This window comes from Rhodnius prolixus, unplaced genomic scaffold (genome assembly GCF_049639745.1).
Source record: "Rhodnius prolixus isolate KJV_2025 unplaced genomic scaffold, Rpr scaffold_7, whole genome shotgun sequence".
In the NCBI taxonomy this organism is placed as follows: Eukaryota; Metazoa; Arthropoda; class Insecta; order Hemiptera; family Reduviidae; genus Rhodnius; species Rhodnius prolixus.
In genome coordinates, this window is record NW_027411582.1 from 21,165,209 (window position 1) to 21,186,889 (window position 21,681).

At 28.5% G+C, this 21,681-nt stretch overlaps 1 protein-coding gene across 20 annotated transcripts in view; it reads right to left on the reverse strand.

Moving 5' to 3' along the window:
* Positions 1-9,161: 9,161 nt before the first annotated feature.
* The window catches only part of mmd (disintegrin and metalloproteinase domain-containing protein mind-meld), a 374,487-nt gene continuing 361,967 nt past the window's right edge, over positions 9,162-21,681 (reverse strand). For 14 of the 20 annotated variants that reach the window (XR_012454178.1, XM_074114424.1, XM_074114437.1 and 11 more), the window contains one exon: positions 9,162-19,056. Coding sequence is in view for 18 of the 20 variants with exons in the window: in XM_074114424.1 (XP_073970525.1) it covers positions 18,675-19,056 (382 nt within the window). In the remaining 2 variants the exon portion in view is untranslated. Of the gene's footprint in view, positions 19,057-20,337; positions 20,894-21,681 lie in introns of those variants that run through there. The other 6 variants (XR_012454177.1, XM_074114430.1, XM_074114428.1 and 3 more) reach the window with 4 other exon arrangements.

A 21,681-nucleotide genomic window follows, 5' to 3' on the forward strand; every position in this document is an offset into this window, starting at 1 on the left:
TTTTATTTAAAATTATTAAATTGTTTTCGTTATATTATATATATTTTTTTTTGTAAATGGTAATTGTATTTTTTAAACAAATGACAGTTTTTGTTTTTATAAAATTAACTCATCTGATTTGAAATTTTATAAATAAAATTGATTTACATAAATAGTTGTCCTTAGTTATTTTTAAATTAAAATTACTACCTTATGAAATGAACCCTTCATTCCTTTCATTTTTTGCTAAAATGTCATTCGAAAACCTTTACAAAAACTAAGAACTTCTTTTTTAGAGGTGTTCCATGCGTTCCGGCCAAGAGGACTCTGGTGAGTCGGTATGTTGCTGCCATCAACTTCTTTTTTAACTCATCCCTTTTCCTGCCTTTTCATTTAATCATTCCGCCTTATTGTAGTCCTCGCCTGCGTAGGGCTTGGCTTATCGGACGAGATATGTATGTAAGACCTACGATTTTCTCTCCCTCTCCGGCGGTGGTGCTCCAGCAATTTTCATAGTTTTCATGTGCAAGAAAGAGGCTTAAACTTTGACGGATTGGATACCCATAAAGCTATTTCAGTGTTTTGCAAAATAGTTCCATTGATGGCTGCCGCTGGTTTGTTTCCATCAGTTAAGACATACTTGGAATCGTACAAATAATGACTTTAATCTTAGTAAAATTCAAGTTTCCTTTATTTTAATATCAACAAAGTCTATCGCAACCAGCAAAAACCCAGGATAAAATAATTTGGAACTTATGAACTTTGAATTTTCTTATAATTGGGTAGCATAGTTCATGTCATTTACTGCAAGGGCAATTTTGCAAGTTAAAGGTTACTCTCCACAGAAATCGTTCTAGAAAAAACACAGATCTGTGCAAACAGAGGTGCCTCTTCAATTATAATTTTCTTGGAAGGGATGAATTTATTTATTTTATGAGCCTAATATTTAGGGGATTAATACTTTTATTTTCAATAATTCTTTAGTTAAATTGATGGTTTTCTGATAATTGAGCTACGGATTAAGAAAGATGTTAATGTGCAATGTGGTATAGTATATAATCTATGTTATCACAGAATTATCACTCGGTTAAGACGGAATTAATGTTTTAATAGTTTACAAAATGATCAATCATCTATTTTTCGTTAGATATAGTGAGAATGTAAATATCTTAACAGATATCCGCTTTATAGAGATTTGAGTAATTTCCACGACGCCTAATTATATTTATAATTGGGAAGTCATTTGTCCGGAGTGTTTCTTTTTTCTTTGTTTCTTAATCTTTTAATCCTTGATATTCGGGCTACCCTTCTTCAGTAATCCATCTCGGTGGCAAGAGGCATTCTTTCTTAATGCCTTATTTATTTAGCTGTTTATTTTGAAAGTGGGGCAAGTCCATTTTTTGTTATTTCGAGAAATTTGTTCTCGTTTTATTATAACTAAATGGACTTGCCTCACTTTCAAAATTAATGAATTATTGCAATCGTTGATTTAAATGGATAATATTTCAGTCGTATCAGTCTTTTTTTAACAATAAAAACAAAATACTAATCAATAGTTCAACTATTCTTCTTCTTTTTTTTCAGATTCTGATTCTGATTCCAAGATTCTTCTTTTACTACCGATTGTCATGGGTCTTATTTCTACAAACATAATAAAAATAATAAAATTACTTACAAAAGAGGATTTTATTGAAATGGCGTTATTACCCAGAAAAGTATTTTTATTTTATTTTTGTGACCTACCAAATTCACTTTTAGATGCATCAGAGTTATAATCGGTTTCAGCCATTTTTTATTTTTATAAAATAAACCACAATCCGTTATTAATTTTCAAAATGAAACTTTTTTAGTACACCGAGGACAAAACAACACAACTTACTGGATGGCCGATATTATAAGTCCAATGTTATACAATTTACAGTTTTTTCAGAGCCAATAGTACTAAGATTTCCCGATGTTGGTGTTATTATCGAAACACAAAATTAAGATGTACTTATTATTATTAAATAATAATAAATTTTATGAGATATTGTACAATCACCGATTACCAATATCAAAGATAGATAGATAAGACATGATGTTAAACCATCACATTTGCTTCACCATACAGCAACCGGAGTTAAATTTTGCTGTACGGTTAAATAATTTCAACCTAAGATGGACTTGCACCATTTTCAAATTAAACATATTTACAATATTGTTAAGAGCTAAAACTTCCATCTCCCAAATATTAGGATTCTGAATTTTTTTGACTCTAAATTGTTTACAGATAAAAAGATCATACTAAGTTTTATCTATAATTACCATTATCTTCATTTTTCTCAAAAATGGACTAGCCCCACTTTCAAAATAAACGGCTCATATGTAAAAAGACTTTTGGGAGGTGTTTGGATAAAGCGATTGATAAAATCCCAGTACACTGTAACCACTGAGATAATCCCTTCTCTATTAGTATTTTCATTAACATCAATAAACTGCGCATTAGAAGTTATGCAAAAAGATTGTACATAGTCTAATTTACAATAAGTGAAAAATACGTTGATTTTATATCGTACAGTACGGAAATGATGTTAGTACGACTATGGCTGATAATTAAATAAAAAAATAAATTCTCTGTAAAAGTATTGGAATATATTATAGAGTTAGCTCCGTTGCCAAAAACAAAGTAATTTTTACTCCACAGTAATCTAATTATTATTATTTTTTGTTCTCTAATAAAGCAAATGGCTCGTAATAACAACCACGATTTATTTCAAATAAAAAACAAGCAGTAATAACACTTAAGTAATTCTACAATAGTTTATTTATATAAATATTTACAAACAAATTCAGTTCTTTATTGGAGGTCAATTTTTGTTTTTTCTTGTCTATTTCTTATCTCTTTAAACCATGTTTTCAAAATTAACAAAATGCAATTTATACTTAACATTTTGGGTAAAATTTACATTATGAAAATCACTAAGAAAATATTTTTGATGAATTTCTTTGATGCAATGCACTCACTATCATATTGTTAGAGAGTGCAAAAAGAGCTCTGCCTTTTAGATTTCTCAAAAATATCATTCTAATATATCTTATGAACTCATCGAGTGCTTCTAATTCTGTGAAGGTGAAAATTCTGTGATGTCAGATTAGGTTTGTTATAAACATAGCAATAAGGTGACCTGAAAACTTTTATAATTCTCTTTCTTGACTAAAAAATTTATAGAAATGTACATCCTTTAGAAAAAATATGTTTTCCTTTCCAAAATATTAAAATACAGCTATTACCGAGGAAATTTACAAGTGATTTCGCTTTCTATTTTGTAATCAATCGTAAACTTTTGTAATCGGATAAAGAAAAGGAAATAGAAATGGACCTTAATTGAAAAAATAAATTTCGAAATATATTTTACTCCAAAATTGCTAGAAACCATTAATTAATTTTAACCAAAATATTCACTAATTGCATTAAGAGGTAGAAATAAAATCAATAGAAAACTTTTAATGACATAGAACATTTATTTCCTAAAATTTTAAGAGTTTTGGAGATAAAGGGCGTTAAAAAACAGGCTGAAATGGAATAAATATTTAACGGAAGGGATTTTACAGGCCTACGGTCACTGTAAGCCCATTATATTGTTACTTATAAATAAGTCTTTCACACAAATGAGATGAGCATGCTAACAACGCCCAAAATCCTGTTCATTTTCGAAACTTCAACATGTTCAGTAACAAGGACGCGAAGCCTTGTCCTACTGACCAGTGTCCAAGGATGCACCTACGCATACCAATAGGCATTATGCACTACAAAAGCTCCTGGTGTTTTTGACAACCCTAAACGAGTGTTGTGTTAAAGAAGCACATTAACCGTTTACACTTTAGATAGGTACATGACATCAAGTAAGTAGAAACTTATTAGTCTGAATGATTGGTAAATTTAAATATGAGGAAGGAGGTTAAATAGCTCACACAGAGCATGTCATCACAGATAACAATCATGTAATTAATACAAGCAACCACTTACAGATGAAGAAGAGTCACTTCGACGATCCATCGACCACGTCTGCCTCTTAGAAACATCCATAATCTTTCTGCTTCAGTAGATCCGCGGGTATATATTTTAACGTATGAAGTGGCAAATGATCAAGAGCATCAACAAAATTAAACCAAGCAGTGGGCTGGTGTTTCAAGCTCCTTGCCATATCTGCCACTTAACAGTCCAACAACTCCCGAAAATTCACTTTTGGAAACTCCTCAAATAGGTGCGTTACTTACTTAAGTAAGTCCAAAATTTTCTAATTAAAAAAATATATATACATTTATAGGAATCGATGTTTTTTCTTGCAGTAGTAAAGTTTTCTACGCAATCAGAGAAATTGCACATTTCTTATCTAAGAGAAACTGAAAATAAAAATTAAATGTACATTGCAATGTATTGATTCGTCTAGTGCTAGTGGGATCTCCTGACGTAATAATATTAAACCGATAAAGTAATTACACTATAAAAAGAGGATAATTGATTTAATAAATTATTTATTAATAAATTATTCTTGATTAATAGATTTTTAATTAAATTTGGTACGGGGAGCCTAAAAAGACAACCGAATCGGTTATAAAGGATTAAAAGAATAAAAAAATGTACACAACTAGATTAAATCCACAACTTGATTAAAACCACTGGCTGCGATCAAGAAATAAAGGCTTTGGTTTCTAAATATTTAATAATTAATTAGGTGAGAGAGGAGAGATGAATGAATTTAATATATTAATACTTATATTTTTCAATGTAATAACTTATTTGTATACATTATTTACAATTCTTAGAATTATTCAAATTTTATTCTATAAATATTATTTTAACATAAAACTAAAGTTAGCTATTTATATTAGCACTGTTAGTAAGCGAATCAAATCCATTAAAGTATTCTTCCATATTTATGACCAATAGAAATATTTTTAAAGTAAAAAATAATAAATAAATATAAATCCATTTAACAAAAACAAATATTATATCTGCTGCATATTTTTGTTCCTGATTTTATAGAAGAATCCAATTTATTAAAAAAAAACTTTTGTCTAAATCTCTTATGGAATCTGCAAGAGTTCCTAAGGATCTCAGATTAGACCAAAGAAAGCGATAAGAAATTAGATAGGCAATAGTAATTCATAAAAGCTGGTATTTCATTGTGTTCAGGTGTTCAGTAATCTTAATGATTCTGTAGTTGTTTATTAGTGACAGAAAGTCTTCTAACCAGTTCTAGAAACTTGTTTTGAATTAATTTGTTCTCTGGTCTACCAAATTTATCATTTTGGAATATCCACAGCTATTTTGGATTATACTTATTAGCATAGAATTTTGTGGATTATACCTAGAATAAAAATAGAAACTCAGGAATTTTTTTTTAAATACTGCTTATTATTACAACATATTATCAGACTTCGCCTAAGTGCTGCAATGTATCGAAAGGACTTCTTTTTTTATTACTTTAACCTCAATCGTCAACCGTACCAGGTTTACCAAAATTTCTTTTCTTTTTCACTCAGCTGTCGAAAAAAAAACCAAACTTAAAAATGGCCAAATGTAATGCATAAATTAGGGCAATTTTCAAGACTGCAAAACAAGGCTATACCAAAACGACACTTCTGCCGAAGTTTTGGTACAAAATAAATTTGGAAGTGATTTAAGCCAGAAATGTAGTTTTCGTCTAGGCATTCTACTTCTGACAGCATCTATAGAAACAGAACCATATGACCTCAATACCATTACCTGAATACAACTTAGATGAGAAGCCATTGTTTCATTATTTCACAAAACTCTAAAGAATTTTTCCAATTAACTGTAATGCAGAAGAATGAATATTGTGTTTCTAACCAAGCATGTAATTTTAATGTGAATGGGAAAGTCTGTATTCGTTTCACTATGAAATTTTCGGCTAATTTACTTTTCCTTATTAAACTATAAGTATTGATCATTACAAATAAAACCTCCATTCGAAAGAATTAGACAGTAGCAACTAAAATTAAACTTTGTTCATGAAGTAAGCTGACCCAGGAACCGTTCGTCTTTATGTTTTTTTGTGTCCTATCTGCAGCACATCTATTTCTAAAAATGAAAATAAATAAATCTGTTTCCAATCCAAATAGAACTCAACGCTAATGAATGTAGAGTTCAAAAGTAGATATTTTTTTATTTAGAGACCTTTTTGTTTTGTTATAATAAATGGAAATCACATATTCTTTCGGTTGGTTAGAGAGGAGACATCTTTTTTTATCTTAAAGCAAAATTATGGAAGCCGATAGTGGATGGTAGAAATAAAGCTAGTCTAAGCTCAAATTGATCTATTTGTAGAAAACTTTTATAATATTTGGGTCCAAGAGTTTGTGAGATAAGAACAAGCATTTCAATTTACTGTAAGTAAAACTTCAAAAACATATAGCGCAGAACGGTGAAAAATCAGTAAAAATGTATAATATGTCCTTGCTTCTTTTTGACATCTGAAATAATAGTTTCCATCATATTAGTGAAAAATTGGAAGGTTTTTGCTTTACCGTTTGTTTTACTTCATCTTTTTTTTAGAAGAATGATTCACTTTGAACTTTTTTTTTATACTAAAGCGTAATCATAAATAAATCTTGGCGTTATAAGAATAGATAACCTAAAATTGAAGAAAACCTCTAATGCAGAAATGGGTAAAACTGAGTAATTTTAGAAAATTTAAATTTATGAAGATAAACAGTTTTTATTCCAAATAAATTAATCTTTCATCAAAAATGTAGTAAATGAATCAATATAAAATAGATTAATTTTTTTTTTTCGAAAGCAATCATGAGCAACATATTCTATTTATTTCTCATGTTCCTTGTTATGTATTTTAATAAATGAAAGTTTTTTTCCCTGTCGCCTTATTTTTGAAAAAGGATGTTGAAAAACAAAAACAATACTTCAAAGCACTAATTGTGAGCGAAGTAAAACAATCAGGATTTGCTAACAACTTAAAATTGAAGTACAGTGACTCCCATTAATATTGGGACAGTACATACAGAAGTTCAAAATTGACGAAAATTAAAAGTGGCACCCATTTATTCAAATTTTTATAAATTCATTTCATTTTATAATTACTATTAATTAAATAAAAACTATTTAAATAAGTACATAAAAATGTTTTGGTAGATTAAAAAAAATATATATAATAATAAGAGCAAATTCTACCTCTCATAAATATTGAGACACTATTATAATTTATAGTTTGTCCAAGGTTTTGCCCGAATATTTATACAATTTGTAAATATTTACCTTAAGCATATATTCAATATGAAATTAATAATTAAATTAGTTTATATAAATCAAGCCAGGTGTAACATGTCGCGCAAAAATACAAATACAACGATTGAACAAAGAAATATTATAATTTCTTTGCACAAAGACAATAAAAAGTGTTAGAGAGACAGAAAAACTGATCGGACCTAAAACATCTACTGCGTGGAACATCATTCAGCGTTACCAAAAAGAAAAAATAATTGTTTCAACCCCACAAAAAGGCCGTCCTCGACTGCTCTCTGAGAGAGAGCAGCGTTATATATTAAAAGAATTAGAAAAGATCACCGATTTAGTGCTCCAAAACTTCAATGTGAAATTTTTGACATGTTCAGAGAGCAAAAAAGGAGCAGAAACAGTTCGGAGAGTGCTAAGAAAACTCGACTATCATGGTAGAGTAGCCTGGAAGAATCCTTTTGTCAGTAAGATAAATAGTGTTAAGAGAGTGAAATTTGCCGAAAAATATTCCAATGTAAATAGTGACTTTTGGAATGATATACTTTAGCGATGAATCAAAATTTAATGTTTTTCAGTCAGATGGAAGGGTTATGGTCTGGAGGAAAGCGAATGCTGAACTCGAAAAGAAGAATTTACAGCCAACTTTAAAGGGTTTTAAAGCTGCACCTCCGGGTGGAGGTGGGTCAGTTCTGGTTTGGGGCTGGATGTCCGCATCAGGATTTGGAGAATTAGTGTTTATTGATGGAATGATGCACAAAATGGTTTATAGTAATATATTAAAATATAATTTGAAAAAAGTGCCCAAACATTTGGTATTTTAGGGTCTTCTAAATTCTACCAAGATAACGACCCAAAACCTACGGCTTGGGTGATACGTCAGTGACTGTTATACAATTGCCCAAAAGTATTCCAAACCTCTCCGCAGTCACCAGATCTTAATCCCATTGAACATTTATGGCAATATTTAGCCAGTGCTTTAAGTAAACGAGTAATATCTAACAAAAATGAATTAAAACGATGTTTCCTGGAAGAATGGGAAAAAAACACCACCTGAATTAACCAAAAACTTGTTTCACCTATGCCTGATCGTTTGAGGGCTATTGTAAGTCAAAAAGCAATTATTAAATTATTACCAACCAAATATTAGATAGTATGAGATTTTAATATTGAACGTTTAAACATTAGCACTTCTGGTGTCCCAATATTTTTGAGAGCCTTATTTCACACTTTTTCAAAAAGTGCTACCTAACAGTTTGGAATTTCATCGATTTATACTTATATATAATTTCTACAGATGTTGCTAATGTTATTAAAAAAAAAAAAATTCCAAACTTTTGTCTGTTGTTTTCATTTTCCTTTTAAATCATTTTGTAATAGGTGTCCCAATATTAATGGGAGTCACTGTAAGTGGAAACGACCCCGTTATTGGTAAGAAAAAATAAGCAATAAATAATAAAAAACACGATGTAAATTATATTTGTATTCAATGGCTATTTTAACAAAATAATTATTAAGAACGATTATTAATTTGTTTACTAGTGAATATATTGTATTTTACAAAAACAAGAGAGATAAAAAATGTGATGTTGATATTCTACTGACTTTTATCCACTGAGAATTTCAGATTAATTTAAAATAAAAGAATGTGTTATATTCAAAATGGTGAAATGGCTGATTAAATAGAAGAATCAAAGGTCTTGACGTTTGAAAAAGGTATCTCTGAATATATGGCTATTCTTAAAATTAAACTCTAGAATCCATGGCTACCATGAGAAAGTATTCTTCCTAACTAAAGTATTCGATGGTAGATTATAAAAAGTGTATTATTATTCACCAAAATAAACTAAATAATGACCAATTACAGCTAGAATTAAAATTAATGTTTTTCATTTAGAAATATTGAGACTCAACTGAGAAAACTGATGAGGTTAGATTAAATCATGGGCCAATGTTTTATTCGAGTTGAAAATGTACGGTTTGTAATTGTTTATGTATTAAAGTACAAATTTTGATAGCATTTTCCTATACAAAGAGGTTACCTCCAAACAGACTGAATTTTAATTGTGTTTTTAACTTCAAAAATCGAAAAAAACAAAATGAATGAAAATCCTAGGACAAGGAAAAGTTATTTTCATGATACTTTAATTTATTGGTGGCTCAAAAAGAATATTGCAATTTGACAAAGGTTTTGATCAAACTAATAATCCTGCATAATTTAAAAAATAAAATCAATAATAATAAATTTTTTAATTAATATGGGCTAAATTTAGCATAAAATTTTCAGAAAGAATACTCAAATGAAAATGATGCTTTCCTTTCCATCAATTATAAATAAAATCAAAAAACAATTAATTCTATGAAATGCATAATTTTTTTTTTAATTAACTTTTTAAACAAATTAAAAAATGAATAGGTTCGTAATTATTTATTTTTTTATTTATTGTAGGCAGTGAAACTTGTATTAACCATTCAAAATTCACTCGAATATATACACTGAAGTATTTTTTTTTCCTAAATAAGGTTACCCTATTTTTGTTTTCATTTTTTCATTTGTTTATTTAAAATAAAAGTGACTTACAAATTTTTTAAAATAAGCAAAAAATATGTGTTTCTTAATTAATAACATATTAATGTATACATAAAAGAAAAGTTGAAAATAAAATAATCGTGGTTTATACTTTACAGAAAACCTTTTAACTAAATATTTTTATTTTTGAAAATTTTTATATTATTAAAAATTGACTGGATTTTTACTTTGCATTTATTAAATACATTTACATTTTATTAACGACAATATTGTGGTTTTCTTATAGATTTAAATATTTATTTATTTATTTTTACTTCTGAAGATTGAAAATACAAAATAAAAGTGCAAATCTATAATTCAGATGTCTTACCACGTTTGTTAACCCAGGATTATTATTTTTTTTTTTGAAATAATTTAAACACTTTAGCAGCATTTGTGCATAATAAAATACGTCGTTCCCTGAAAGAACACATTTAACTCCTATAATAATTTTAAATTATAAGTATTTTAGAATATCGTTGAAGTTGATTAAAAATCTCAGATAATTTTTTTATTTCACATCTCATTCCTTTTTTTTTCTTTTTAATAATAATATATACCTTTTTTCTTTTAAAAAAAACATTTCTTATTATTATTTTAAACTAATTACACAAAATTTAACAATCAATATAAAGTTAAATTCTGAAAAAAATAATATGCAATACATATTTACCTGTAATTCATGTATTAGATAATGAAAAACAGTTTTAATAACAATTAAATGCAACAACATCAACAAAAAGTCATTACTTGAAAATCATTATTTTAAATTTAGATTACATTAACAAGATAAAAATATATAAAATTAAAAATAATACAATAACATTCAAAATTCTTAACCCTTACCCTGCAATAAAATATGCTTAAATGAATTCCACCCTTTTCAAGTTGTGGGAATTTTTTTGGTGCATCATTAACTCAATTTTAGGCTTCTGAACATAAACTGGGACCCTAGATTCCGAAACCTAATCATTCTTGAGACAGATCAATCTGGTTTGATTGATATTCATTTCACTGGCCGGCATTAAAAATCTAGCTGGTTCTGATAAAGTTAGGAGCAACCAATTGAATTCACTATCTAAAAAATGTAGACGTTAAGAAACAAGGAACAGAGTTGGTAATAACATGATCAAGAAATATCTGGGGCTTAGTTCCAGAAGTTGATACTACCGATTACTATATTTGCTCTAATTGTTAGGGTAAATAAACAGAAAAAGTGAATTTTTGGAGAAGAGGTGTTAGCCCTAATTGAAATGATTTAGAAAGACGAATAGAATAGACAAAATAAAATTTAAGAGATATAAGAGAAGGTTCTGTAAGGCCTTTATCTGAAAATGTATTAGGAGTGGTTAGTCTAAGAAGTAAAATTTTATAATTTTTATTTTATTCTTTTTTCAATGATGCCGCACAAATATACTAAATATTTAACTTGAAATTTTGGTCATTTAACTTGGGATATGATGCACGTGATCCAAATAACAACTTCTACATGTTAACAGGTTTTATTTATGCAGATTTACCTAAAATTGCAACTATGTTTTTGTTGAAATTACTCGAGATGATTTTTAATTAGGTGTTTTACATTTGGATGCAGACACTTGGGGTTACACAGGAACACTCATCAGAACTGTATACGCCGAAATACAATCTCAAAGGGCACAAAACAGTTTACTACCTAGAGGCTATCCCTAGGAGAGCTTAAAAAAATTAGAAGATTAAATGTAACCACAGGAATATTGGAAGGTTTCTCATGTTTAAGAACAGAGACCTCTGGCGGTCCTTTTGGAAAACCTCTATACTATAATGTAGAATTACTATAAGGTAATCGAATATTGGGATATTGTTCACTTGTAAAAATTTATAATTTTGAGAAACTGTTCGCTGTTAAAACTAAGAAATCCTCTAACTGAACATTCCTTTCAATCAACTTATCATAGAGGTACTGGGGCCTATTTGACATAATCATTTCTAAAAGAAATCTAGTGATAAGCTTTGTATATGTAGATTAAAAGACAAGCTGTATTAAAAGTAACGAAAATTTATTGACACATAGACTAAGGAGGCTAATTTGGGTGAAAAATACCAACATAAATCTCTTTCCATCGGAATTTGAAACACCCTTTGTAGCACAAATCTTGAGTATGTGACCAATAAAAAGTGTAGTTTTTTAAAATTTATCAGACACTCTTCCCGAAACGCGAGAATTGCTAAGAAGGCGAGGATTTTAAACATATAGTAATGCACTTTAATGGTCGTCGAGAATAATGATGGGTTTGGGATCATCTGACACCTTACGTGTGGGCTCTACACTCTGCAATTATATACGTATATATATTTAACAGTACAACCTTTTCCTTATTTATTGCTTGATAAGGGTTAAATACAAAAAAAAAATACATAAATAAACAAACAATTCATTTCTTAGATTCATTTAAAATATCTAAAATTAAAATAAAACTGCAAAATTCATACATGAATTTGGGAAATAATGTAATACCAAACACTATTTTTATATATATATATATTTCCCACACTTCATCATTTTTCTGACAATAACATTATTATATTGTTATTCTTGTTATTTCATTTTTTTTTTTAATTTTTTTTTATCCTTTTACCTAAAACGTTAATCTACATTTCATTGTCCATTAAAATGTTATTACATGGAGTTCTTTTATTATTATTATTATTATTATTATTAATAATAACTGAGCATTTTTTTCATATTTTTTTTTTAATTTTTTATTCTTTGCAGTAATGGATCCTATGTATATATTTATATATATATATTTATTTATATATATAATATTTATATATAATAACAAAATACAAAATAAAAATAAATTTTTAGAATAAATAAAAAATATTGAAAGTTTTTTTAATTATATTTTTATACTCACATTACACACTTGACATTTTTTTAATTTTTATTTTTTCTTTTTTTTCTGTTTGTTGTTTTAGGCCATACCAAACACATCCCTTGTACCCTTGTATGTATTATATATATAATTTTCCATTTTCAGCATTTTGTTAAAAAGTATTAATTAATTAATAATTATGAAATATATTAATAAAAGAATGGCTCAATATTTACTGCTAAAACTGCTTTTTTTACACTAAAAAAACGATAAATTTAAGTGTAAAAGGAATTTACACTAACACTTTATTATATATTTATTATGTATGTATATCATTTATTTAAATAAAAAACAACTATATATATATTTATTTTTTTAAATCTCATTTTTATAATTTTTTTTTTTGTTGAGCCGTTAAAAATTATATATATATATATATTTTTTAAATAAAAGTCTCGTTGTTACCTAATTTGTTAAAGTAAATTAAAAGCAAACAAATAATAAAGAAATAAAAATATCCGAACACCACACCAACAGAATCAAAATCCTTCAGTTTTTTCATTTATTTAATTTAAACACTATTTCTTATAAATATATACATATAAATTTGGTATAATTATTATTTTATATTTAAACACTCAATAGGAGAACACTCACGGACATTTTTAGTTTTAAATAATCTTTTTACACTTCAAAAAAATGGAAAACTTACAACATAAATGAAGAAATCAACCCTTATACAACTGTCCTACCGGACAGTTTTAATAAAAATAAAATTTAGCCGCACTGCACAGTTTTCTTAGAGGAATTGGTAGATAGGTTGAGGAAGATGATATAGGATACGAGATCTAATTCTTGAATGTTTTACTAGGCTAGATGATAGAATTTGGTATTTTAGATGACTCAATTATGATCAATTTTAGAGAGTTATTGAAATAATTTTGACGATTTATAAGAAGTTTCAGTTTTCAAAAGTTCTTAAATTTATTTATTTAATAAATTTTGTAAAGGTACTTTAAAGGTATCCTTAAATAATCATCTTTAAATATCCTCACAAACAATTTGTACTAAAAGTAGAATGTTAGCATAAAAACTTATTTTGGCATACATATTCTTGGTCTTATTTATTTATTTTTTTAAACTCGCAATTAAAAGAAATGAGTTTTATCCAATAACTATTACATAGTAACATTGTCACAACATAAAATACTAACAATTAGAGATGAAATTCAATAATCATTTAATGTTCTTTTTTATTCCTTACTTACTTGTTTGATAGATAAGTTACATTTTTGGCAGATTCATGATATTATCGGAGTTGGCCACGAGTCAAGAAAGATCGACAATGCAAAATATTAAATATGATTTATTACAATAGATGTTTAAGGGGACTGAAATGTGACCGATAAATTCACTTAAAAAAATAGATCTTCTACCTTAAGATGGCCGTTTTTAAGGAACTTTACTATTTTTCGTAAATAATATTAGCTTATTTTCCCTGTCAGCAGTAAAATTCATCTATGTTTCTCTGACTAACCATAATAATAGTCAAACTTCACCCGTCTTCCTCTGATTTGAAATTTCACACAAAATACTAAAACAAAAAATTTGAAAATTGTTACAGGGAGCATTAGTAGCAGTCTGAAAAGGCTATTGTTCTTTGACTTAGTATTTCGACTAGGCCTTACAGAAGTAAACATCTAATCGTCCAATGACTACACAGAGGTTTAACCATAACCTGTTCCCTTAATGAAGAAAACGTAATAGAAAGAAACCACAATCTTTTGCATTGGTGTGCCAAAACATAATCAGCTTAGTTACTTTCTGAAAAGCATAGAAATCGCTGAAGTAATTTACAGGCAGAAAGATGTTCAACGAAACTAAACGCGTAAGAAAAGATAATTGAAAACATCGGATCGCTCTCGAATGTATCTACTCCAAATATCAGAATATCACTTGTGAAACCGATATCTCTCTCTCTAAATTCAAGAATTAGATCTCTTTTAAATTTTAGTTTTAGCTTCTCTTTTAAATATATACATATACCCATTATATGAAATAAAACAAAACAAAAAATGTATACAAATTAAAGATAACTTGAAATCAAAATCAAAATCGACAAATTATATGTTTCATGATTTTATTTTTGGGTCTTTATTTGGAAAATACGTATTTTAATTATTCTACATTTATAAGAACATCAAGAGACATATATAATTTTAAGGATTTTGTAGACAAATGCAGCAAGTTTTACTAAATTAATTATTTATCTAAAAGGAAATATAATAAACAGGTAATGTTATTAATAAATAATTAACTTTTTTGAATAAATAAATAAACTTAAAACAATTTTTTTTGTAAAACAAAAACAAAGGAGAAAAAACCTACACAGAGGTTTAACCTTAACCTGTTCCCTTAATGAAGAAAACGTAATAGAAAGAAACCACAATCTTTTGCATTGGTGTGCCAAAACATAATCAGCTTAGTTACTTTCTGAAAAGCTTAGAAATCGCTGAAGTAATTTACAGGCAGAAAGATGTTCAACGAAACTAAACTTTTGCTATTTAAAATATTAAATTTAATTTTGAGTTTTTAAAGCTACGAGCCTTTAGTTTGCTAACAGTATCAAGTAGATACTGGATTGGAATAGTACAAAAACATACAGGTCTTCACAATTTATTAATTTTTTTAATAACGATTTCAAGTGTCTTCTACCTTCAATTTGTCTTCATGTAGATTATTGGAAGTTAGTAAGCTTAAAAGTCCTGAATGAAACTGCTCGTCGGTACAATTATTTTTATTAAGAGTTTGAGCGTGTTCTCAATTTTTTAGAATAAATGGGATGAATATTGATAAAAAAAAGCAAATCTATCTTTCAAAATTAAAAAATAAACTACAGAAACAATAAGAATATTGCTATTAAATAAATTTTAAAAACGTTATTTAAAATTAGTTTAAGGAATTGCATTTGTTTCAAATCATTTCAACGTCTTTACATATGTTTATTTTGCTTTTGGGAACTGGAGGAACCTTCTAAAAAAAAAAATCTCAAAGTGACAAAAACCAAGACAAAAAAAGATGAAGTGATAAGCAGGTTCAATTTCCAAAATTTTAGCTTCTACACAGGGATATTTAAAATATTAAATTTAATTTTGAGTTTTTAAAGCTACGAGCCTTTAGTTTGCTAACAGTATCAAGTAGATACTGGATTGGAATAGATACAAAAACATACAGGTCTTCACAATTTATTAATTTTTTTTAATCACGATTTCAAGTGTCTTCTACCTTCAATTTGTCTTCATGTAGATTTTACTATTAGTAACAGGTAAATGCCCGAAAGCGAATGATGTCAACAAAATGAAGTAAACAAGTCAAAGAAAATTGTACTAAAATAATATTTATGTTAAAAGCAGATAGTATGATTTATATAAAACTCTTGGCATGCTCTATGATGGCTAAACAAAGTAACTAAGAAACGAAAAAAGAATGATAAAGAATGTTGACGTTAAGAAAATACTTAAAAGAAAACAGATGCTTTGTGTCCTTGAATGGTGAACGGAATATCCAGGACTTTTCTAAGATTCCTTTCTGTTGAGAAAACAAAATAACCTTTCGATAGTACTTCTTAAGAGCCAAGAATTATTTTTTTAAAAATCTGTAAGAGCGAAAATTTTGATTTACCTTAAATGTTTCCACTTGGGTTAAAAATGTCAAAAGGTAACAGCTTAATATAGAAATAAGCGATAATTTTCTGTTCCTGGATTTAAGTGAGACTCAGTATATTATTGAATGTTTTTTAGCAGTTTTAATTTACCTGTCATAAAAAAAAAAAAACATTTTGAATAATAATAATAATAAACTATACAGAAAACTGTAATGTGAAATAAAACATGCTGCATTTATTTTATTTTTTGGAAACACATATCACTACCATAGTATTTGGCTTAGAGTGCGTCTTTTTTCCGTCTAATTTTTATGCATTAAATTGTGATTTTTTTTGTTTTTGTTTAGTAAAAAAAAAACAAAAATAAAGTTTTGTATTTAGAAAATAGGTTACATTAGGAAGAAAGAAGAGTAAAATAATCTTTCACACACAACCGCTATTTACATTTAAAATTTGATGTGTTTTTGGTACCCCGCTAACTTTTATTAAAGAACTAATTTTAAGAAAAAAAAAATACTATATACATATGTATATAGGTAAAAAATACTTCAAAACTGGGAACTGCAAGTCATTTAAATTGAATAAAATAATAATAAAAACAAATATGTTGATTTTTTGTTTCTCAAATAATTAATTTTTTTTTTATGCCTGTCAAAAATAAGAAACAATCTTTTAAATAATTCATTACCTGAGTTAATGATATGTGTTTAAAGTTAGGAGTAAGGTAATTGCTTTAAAGATAAAATAAAGCTTTTAATAAGTTCTTTCTTTTTAATAGGAATAAATACAAAATTTCTAAAAATTCTACAAATTTTAATTCTAGAAAACGGTGTAAATCCACAAAATTTAGCATATTATTTCGCTCTGATTAAATGAATTTTTTAAAATTTGTAAACGAGAATATCTTTAATAATAAACAATTGTTTTGCTCAACGCTAAAACAATACCTAATTCACAGAGACATTAAAATGTGGTTAGGTTCTCGCAGTGCTGGAAAAAAATCAATACTACTTGATATCTGTAGGCTTTATTTTAAATGTTTTTTTTTTTTTTTTTTTTTTACGTTTATGTAATTTATGCTTTTAGTTTCTATTATTCTTGCACAATTCAAATTTATTTGGTAATCATTTGATTTGGGATAATTTTTTTATACAAATGTTTTGAATGCTTGGCGGCAATAGTTTTGCTTATTGTTGTTGTGATAAAAAGATAAAACTTATTCTTTCTTTGAAAAATTTGTTGCTTATTTTGAATTTCAAAAGTAATATAACAAGATTTCCACACTACGCTAATAATTTTGCCTCTATTTTTTTTATTCTAAATATTTTTGGAAATGTATGGAGTTGATTAGAAATAATAATATCCCTTTATTAAAAGATTTCAAACAAAAACGAATTATAATCCAGAAACAATTAATTGAGGCAAATGATAGTTGGTCCTAAAAAAATATACTGTTCAGTTTGAGGTGAAGTAAATAAAAGTACATTTTTATTTTTGACATTGACATGTACTTATCGTTATTATTATTATTATTATTTTTTAATATAAAGAAAATACTCGACTTAACTGTAATAAATTTTAGAGTTTCAAAGAAAAAAGTATTTTTAAACAAATGTAGATATTATAGTCAGCAAAGAGAATCTTCGGATTTGGCTTTTGTCTTTTTTCAGAAGTTCTAACCTTGTTTTTCCGTACTTCAAAATAAGTATTGAATGTGACGGAAAAATAGGAAGAATTATCTATTACCACATTCTTAAAAATTACTCTGTCTTAGAAAGAATCTTGAGCTATTATTACCTTTAAGGAATTTCATAACAAGGAATTATCAAAGTTATTTTCATTGTATGTATGCCTCATTACTTTAAAATTTCTTCGTTCATCAACTAAGATTTAACTTTTGTCTATTCTAAATATGGATTCAAAAACTTAATAAAATTTAATGAGTACTTTAGCAAAATGAAGAGGTAATTTTTTTTTTAGATTAAATTTCAATCATAAAAAGTAAACAGTTTGCCAAAAATAAATCTCATTATGTCATATTGTAACTGCAGTTCCCTTTCTTGAGCTGAACAGATTTTTATAAAACCAAAGGTCTTACTTTTCAGTAATGTTAGCAGAGTTTTTTTTTTAAATTATTTTTTAAGCTAGCGAAGTAATAAATTCGTTAATAAATATAGAATTGAGAGAGATTGCGTGTAAATAAAAAGGTTGATTAGGATTTAGGGTGTAAGGAATGTAAGTGGCAGATATCGGCCGGACGGTCTGTACAATTATAAGAAAGGGGCTAATAAACAGAGAGCGATCAATAATAATTATATAACTCGCAGCTCTCTTTCTAAAAGTAGGGTCGGGTCAGTGTTTGTACTCCGGGTACTTGAGTCCGGGCGGCAATAATGCCGACTGGTCGTTGTTTGGTGAGGCCGATTCCTCTTCGTCCTCTTCGTCGGTGTCTTCGTGGTGCTGGTGATAGCGGTGCACCTGATCTACTTCTGGAGAACCACCATCGCCTTCTCCAGCCGTTGCCAGGGGTGATTCCCCACCACTGCCAACCGCTGTTGATGGTATTAATGCTGCCACTGGGCCTCGGCATTGATCGCTGTCGTTGCTGTTGCCGTTGCCTCCATTTCTGACGACTCCATTCACGCCGTGGCAGCCCGTCGCATCGTCCACACTATCCAATCGGACTAGTCGTTGTCGAGCTTGAATAAAGTCATCACTAAAAGACACCCAGTTCCTATTTACCCGTAAATAAAATATAAACAAAATGAACTACTGCTAAAGGAAACACTACTCAAGGCTATGACTTACAAAGGTCTTGAATTACTAAATTATGAAAGCAAATGTTAATATTAAATTAAAACCTAAACCTGTAATTTAACTTAACAAATCACAAACCAACCTAAAACTAAAACTAATTTCCCAGTAAAAATATATTACAAATACCTTCCTTAAGAAGCAGCGCTATCAATAAACTTCAGGCTTTTCAGTAATACGAAGCCATTTGCCAGTAATAGGTTGTACAAATTCCAAAGAATGGTTGGTAGGAACGTTCCTATTATCATAAATAAGGGACATACAACATGGCCACTTCAATATTGAAATTCCACGTTTCTTGAAACAATTCGTACAGGTAATTGAGGGCTATTTTCCTCGAAAGCTTGTGGTAATGGGGTTCTTAATCGTAGTGGATGTTGTACGGCGACATATCACTCATGTTACAAAATACGAGGGTCGTTTGAAAAGTCTGTGCAAAAATAAAAACTACTTAATTTTTTGGGGTAAACCTTTTTTATTTTTCAACATAGTCTCCTTTTAGGCTTATACACTTCGTCCAACGCTGCTCTAGTTTGTTGATCCCTGTAGTTTCGTCACTGTGGATGAAACATGGATACATCACTACACTCCTGAGACCAAAAAACAATCTAAACAATGGGTTACCAAGGGGGAATCTGCGCCAAAAAAGGCGAAGACCGTTCCTTCGGCCGGAAAGATTATGGCGACTGTCTTTTGGGATTCGCAAGGAATAATCCTCATCGACTATCTGGAAAAGAGTAAAACTATTACAGGTGCATTATTATTCATCGTTATTGGACCGTTTGAAAACCGAGCTGCAAGAAAAACGCCCACGATTGGCCCACAAAAAAGTCCTTTTCCATCACGACAACGCACCAGCTCACACCTCAGCAGTTGTGGTCGCAAAATTAATGGAAATAGGGTTCCAACTCGTTTCACATCCCCCCTATTCTCCAGACTTGGCTCCCTCGGACTACTATTTGTTCCCCAATATGAAGAAATGGCTGGCGGGAAAAAGATTTTATTCAAACGAGGAGGTGATTGCAGAAACGAATGGCTATTTTTCAGACTTGGACAAATCCTTTTTATTCGGAAGGGATCAACAAACTAAAGCAGCGTTGGACGAAGTGTATAAGCCTAAAAGGAGACTATGTTGAAAAATAAAAAAGGTTTACCCCAAAAAATTAAGTAGTTTTTATTTTTGCACGGACTTTTCAAACGACCCTCGTATTGTCACGAAGATGGGCAGACAAAAAAATTGCCTTGTCATTATTAAGAAGTATAGAAAAGGCTAGAGTAGAGCTACCTTTCATAGACTTAAAACTTCAAAATTGTAGCAATAATACCTGCTCTAGCAACTCTCAATTGATCTAGGGGTTTCCACAGATTGCTCTACATGGGAATTACCCTTAACTCCAATTCACTGGAGTAAAAGGGAACTGAGTATAGCAATAAGAATACTGGGCAACCAGATGAATGACTGTTGCAGGAATCAACTGGAATTCACTTGTGACGGTTTCGGCCAAAATGGTAAGGGCTAGAATTCGAATGACATGATTACTTATTATAGTAAAATAAGTTCAAAAAAAGCTATTTTAATCAGCTAATTTATGCTTTGATTCTTAAATTTATAACCTAAAAGAAAATAATGTAACGCTAACCCAGCTGGAAAAATTAATTTATTAAAAATATTAAATCAATTGACCAATGCAAATCATGCCTCAATCGTCTTTCTAATGGAAGTGTTAGAATAATCAGCCGGTATTTTAAAAATGAACCTAAACAGAAATAAGAAACACATTAAAATGTAGAAAGTTTTTAATAAAAAAAAACAAACAAATGAAAAGACTTAGTGTTGTTTATATCTGTCTAAACACTTCATATTTAAAAGACGAAAAAATAAAATGAATTCTTCAAGAATAGTTTTCAAAAATATTAATTGAAAAATGTTTGAGCATAGAAAAACAATTTCACACTTTATATTTAATGAATTACTTAAATTGTATTTAATGAAAGAAAAAATGAACAAGTTATTTTGGAAGTATATCAGACTTGAAGAATTCATAAATAGAAAGAGAAAAATCTACAAACTACCATGCGAGATTATGGACTTTTACTAACAGAACACAGAAATAAATAAACTGGTGATGATCCTTAAAAAATAAAACATATTTAAGAGTGTAATTGAAAGTCTATTAAGCCGTTTAACTCGCTTTTTTAGCTCTAACGAGATATTTCGTAAGCATTTATGGATCTACCCTTAAGAGATGTATAAATTTTTAGAATTGCTGCGAGTTATAGGTAGATTAATATTAAATAGTCGGGTTAAATTTAAAGAAAATCTATTGACAAATTTGTTTAATTAAGAAATAAATGGTCTCAAAAAACGGATTTAAATATTTAATTAACTTTTTTTGCCCCCTTAATCAAATGATGTCAAAACTCGTTCTTATTAACGTGGGCGAATGAAGGAATAAAAATGTTTACCAGCCTTGTGACTGAATACGTACAACAATCTCTTGGTCAGAACTTGCTATCTAGAATTTTTCAACTTTTATTTATTTAT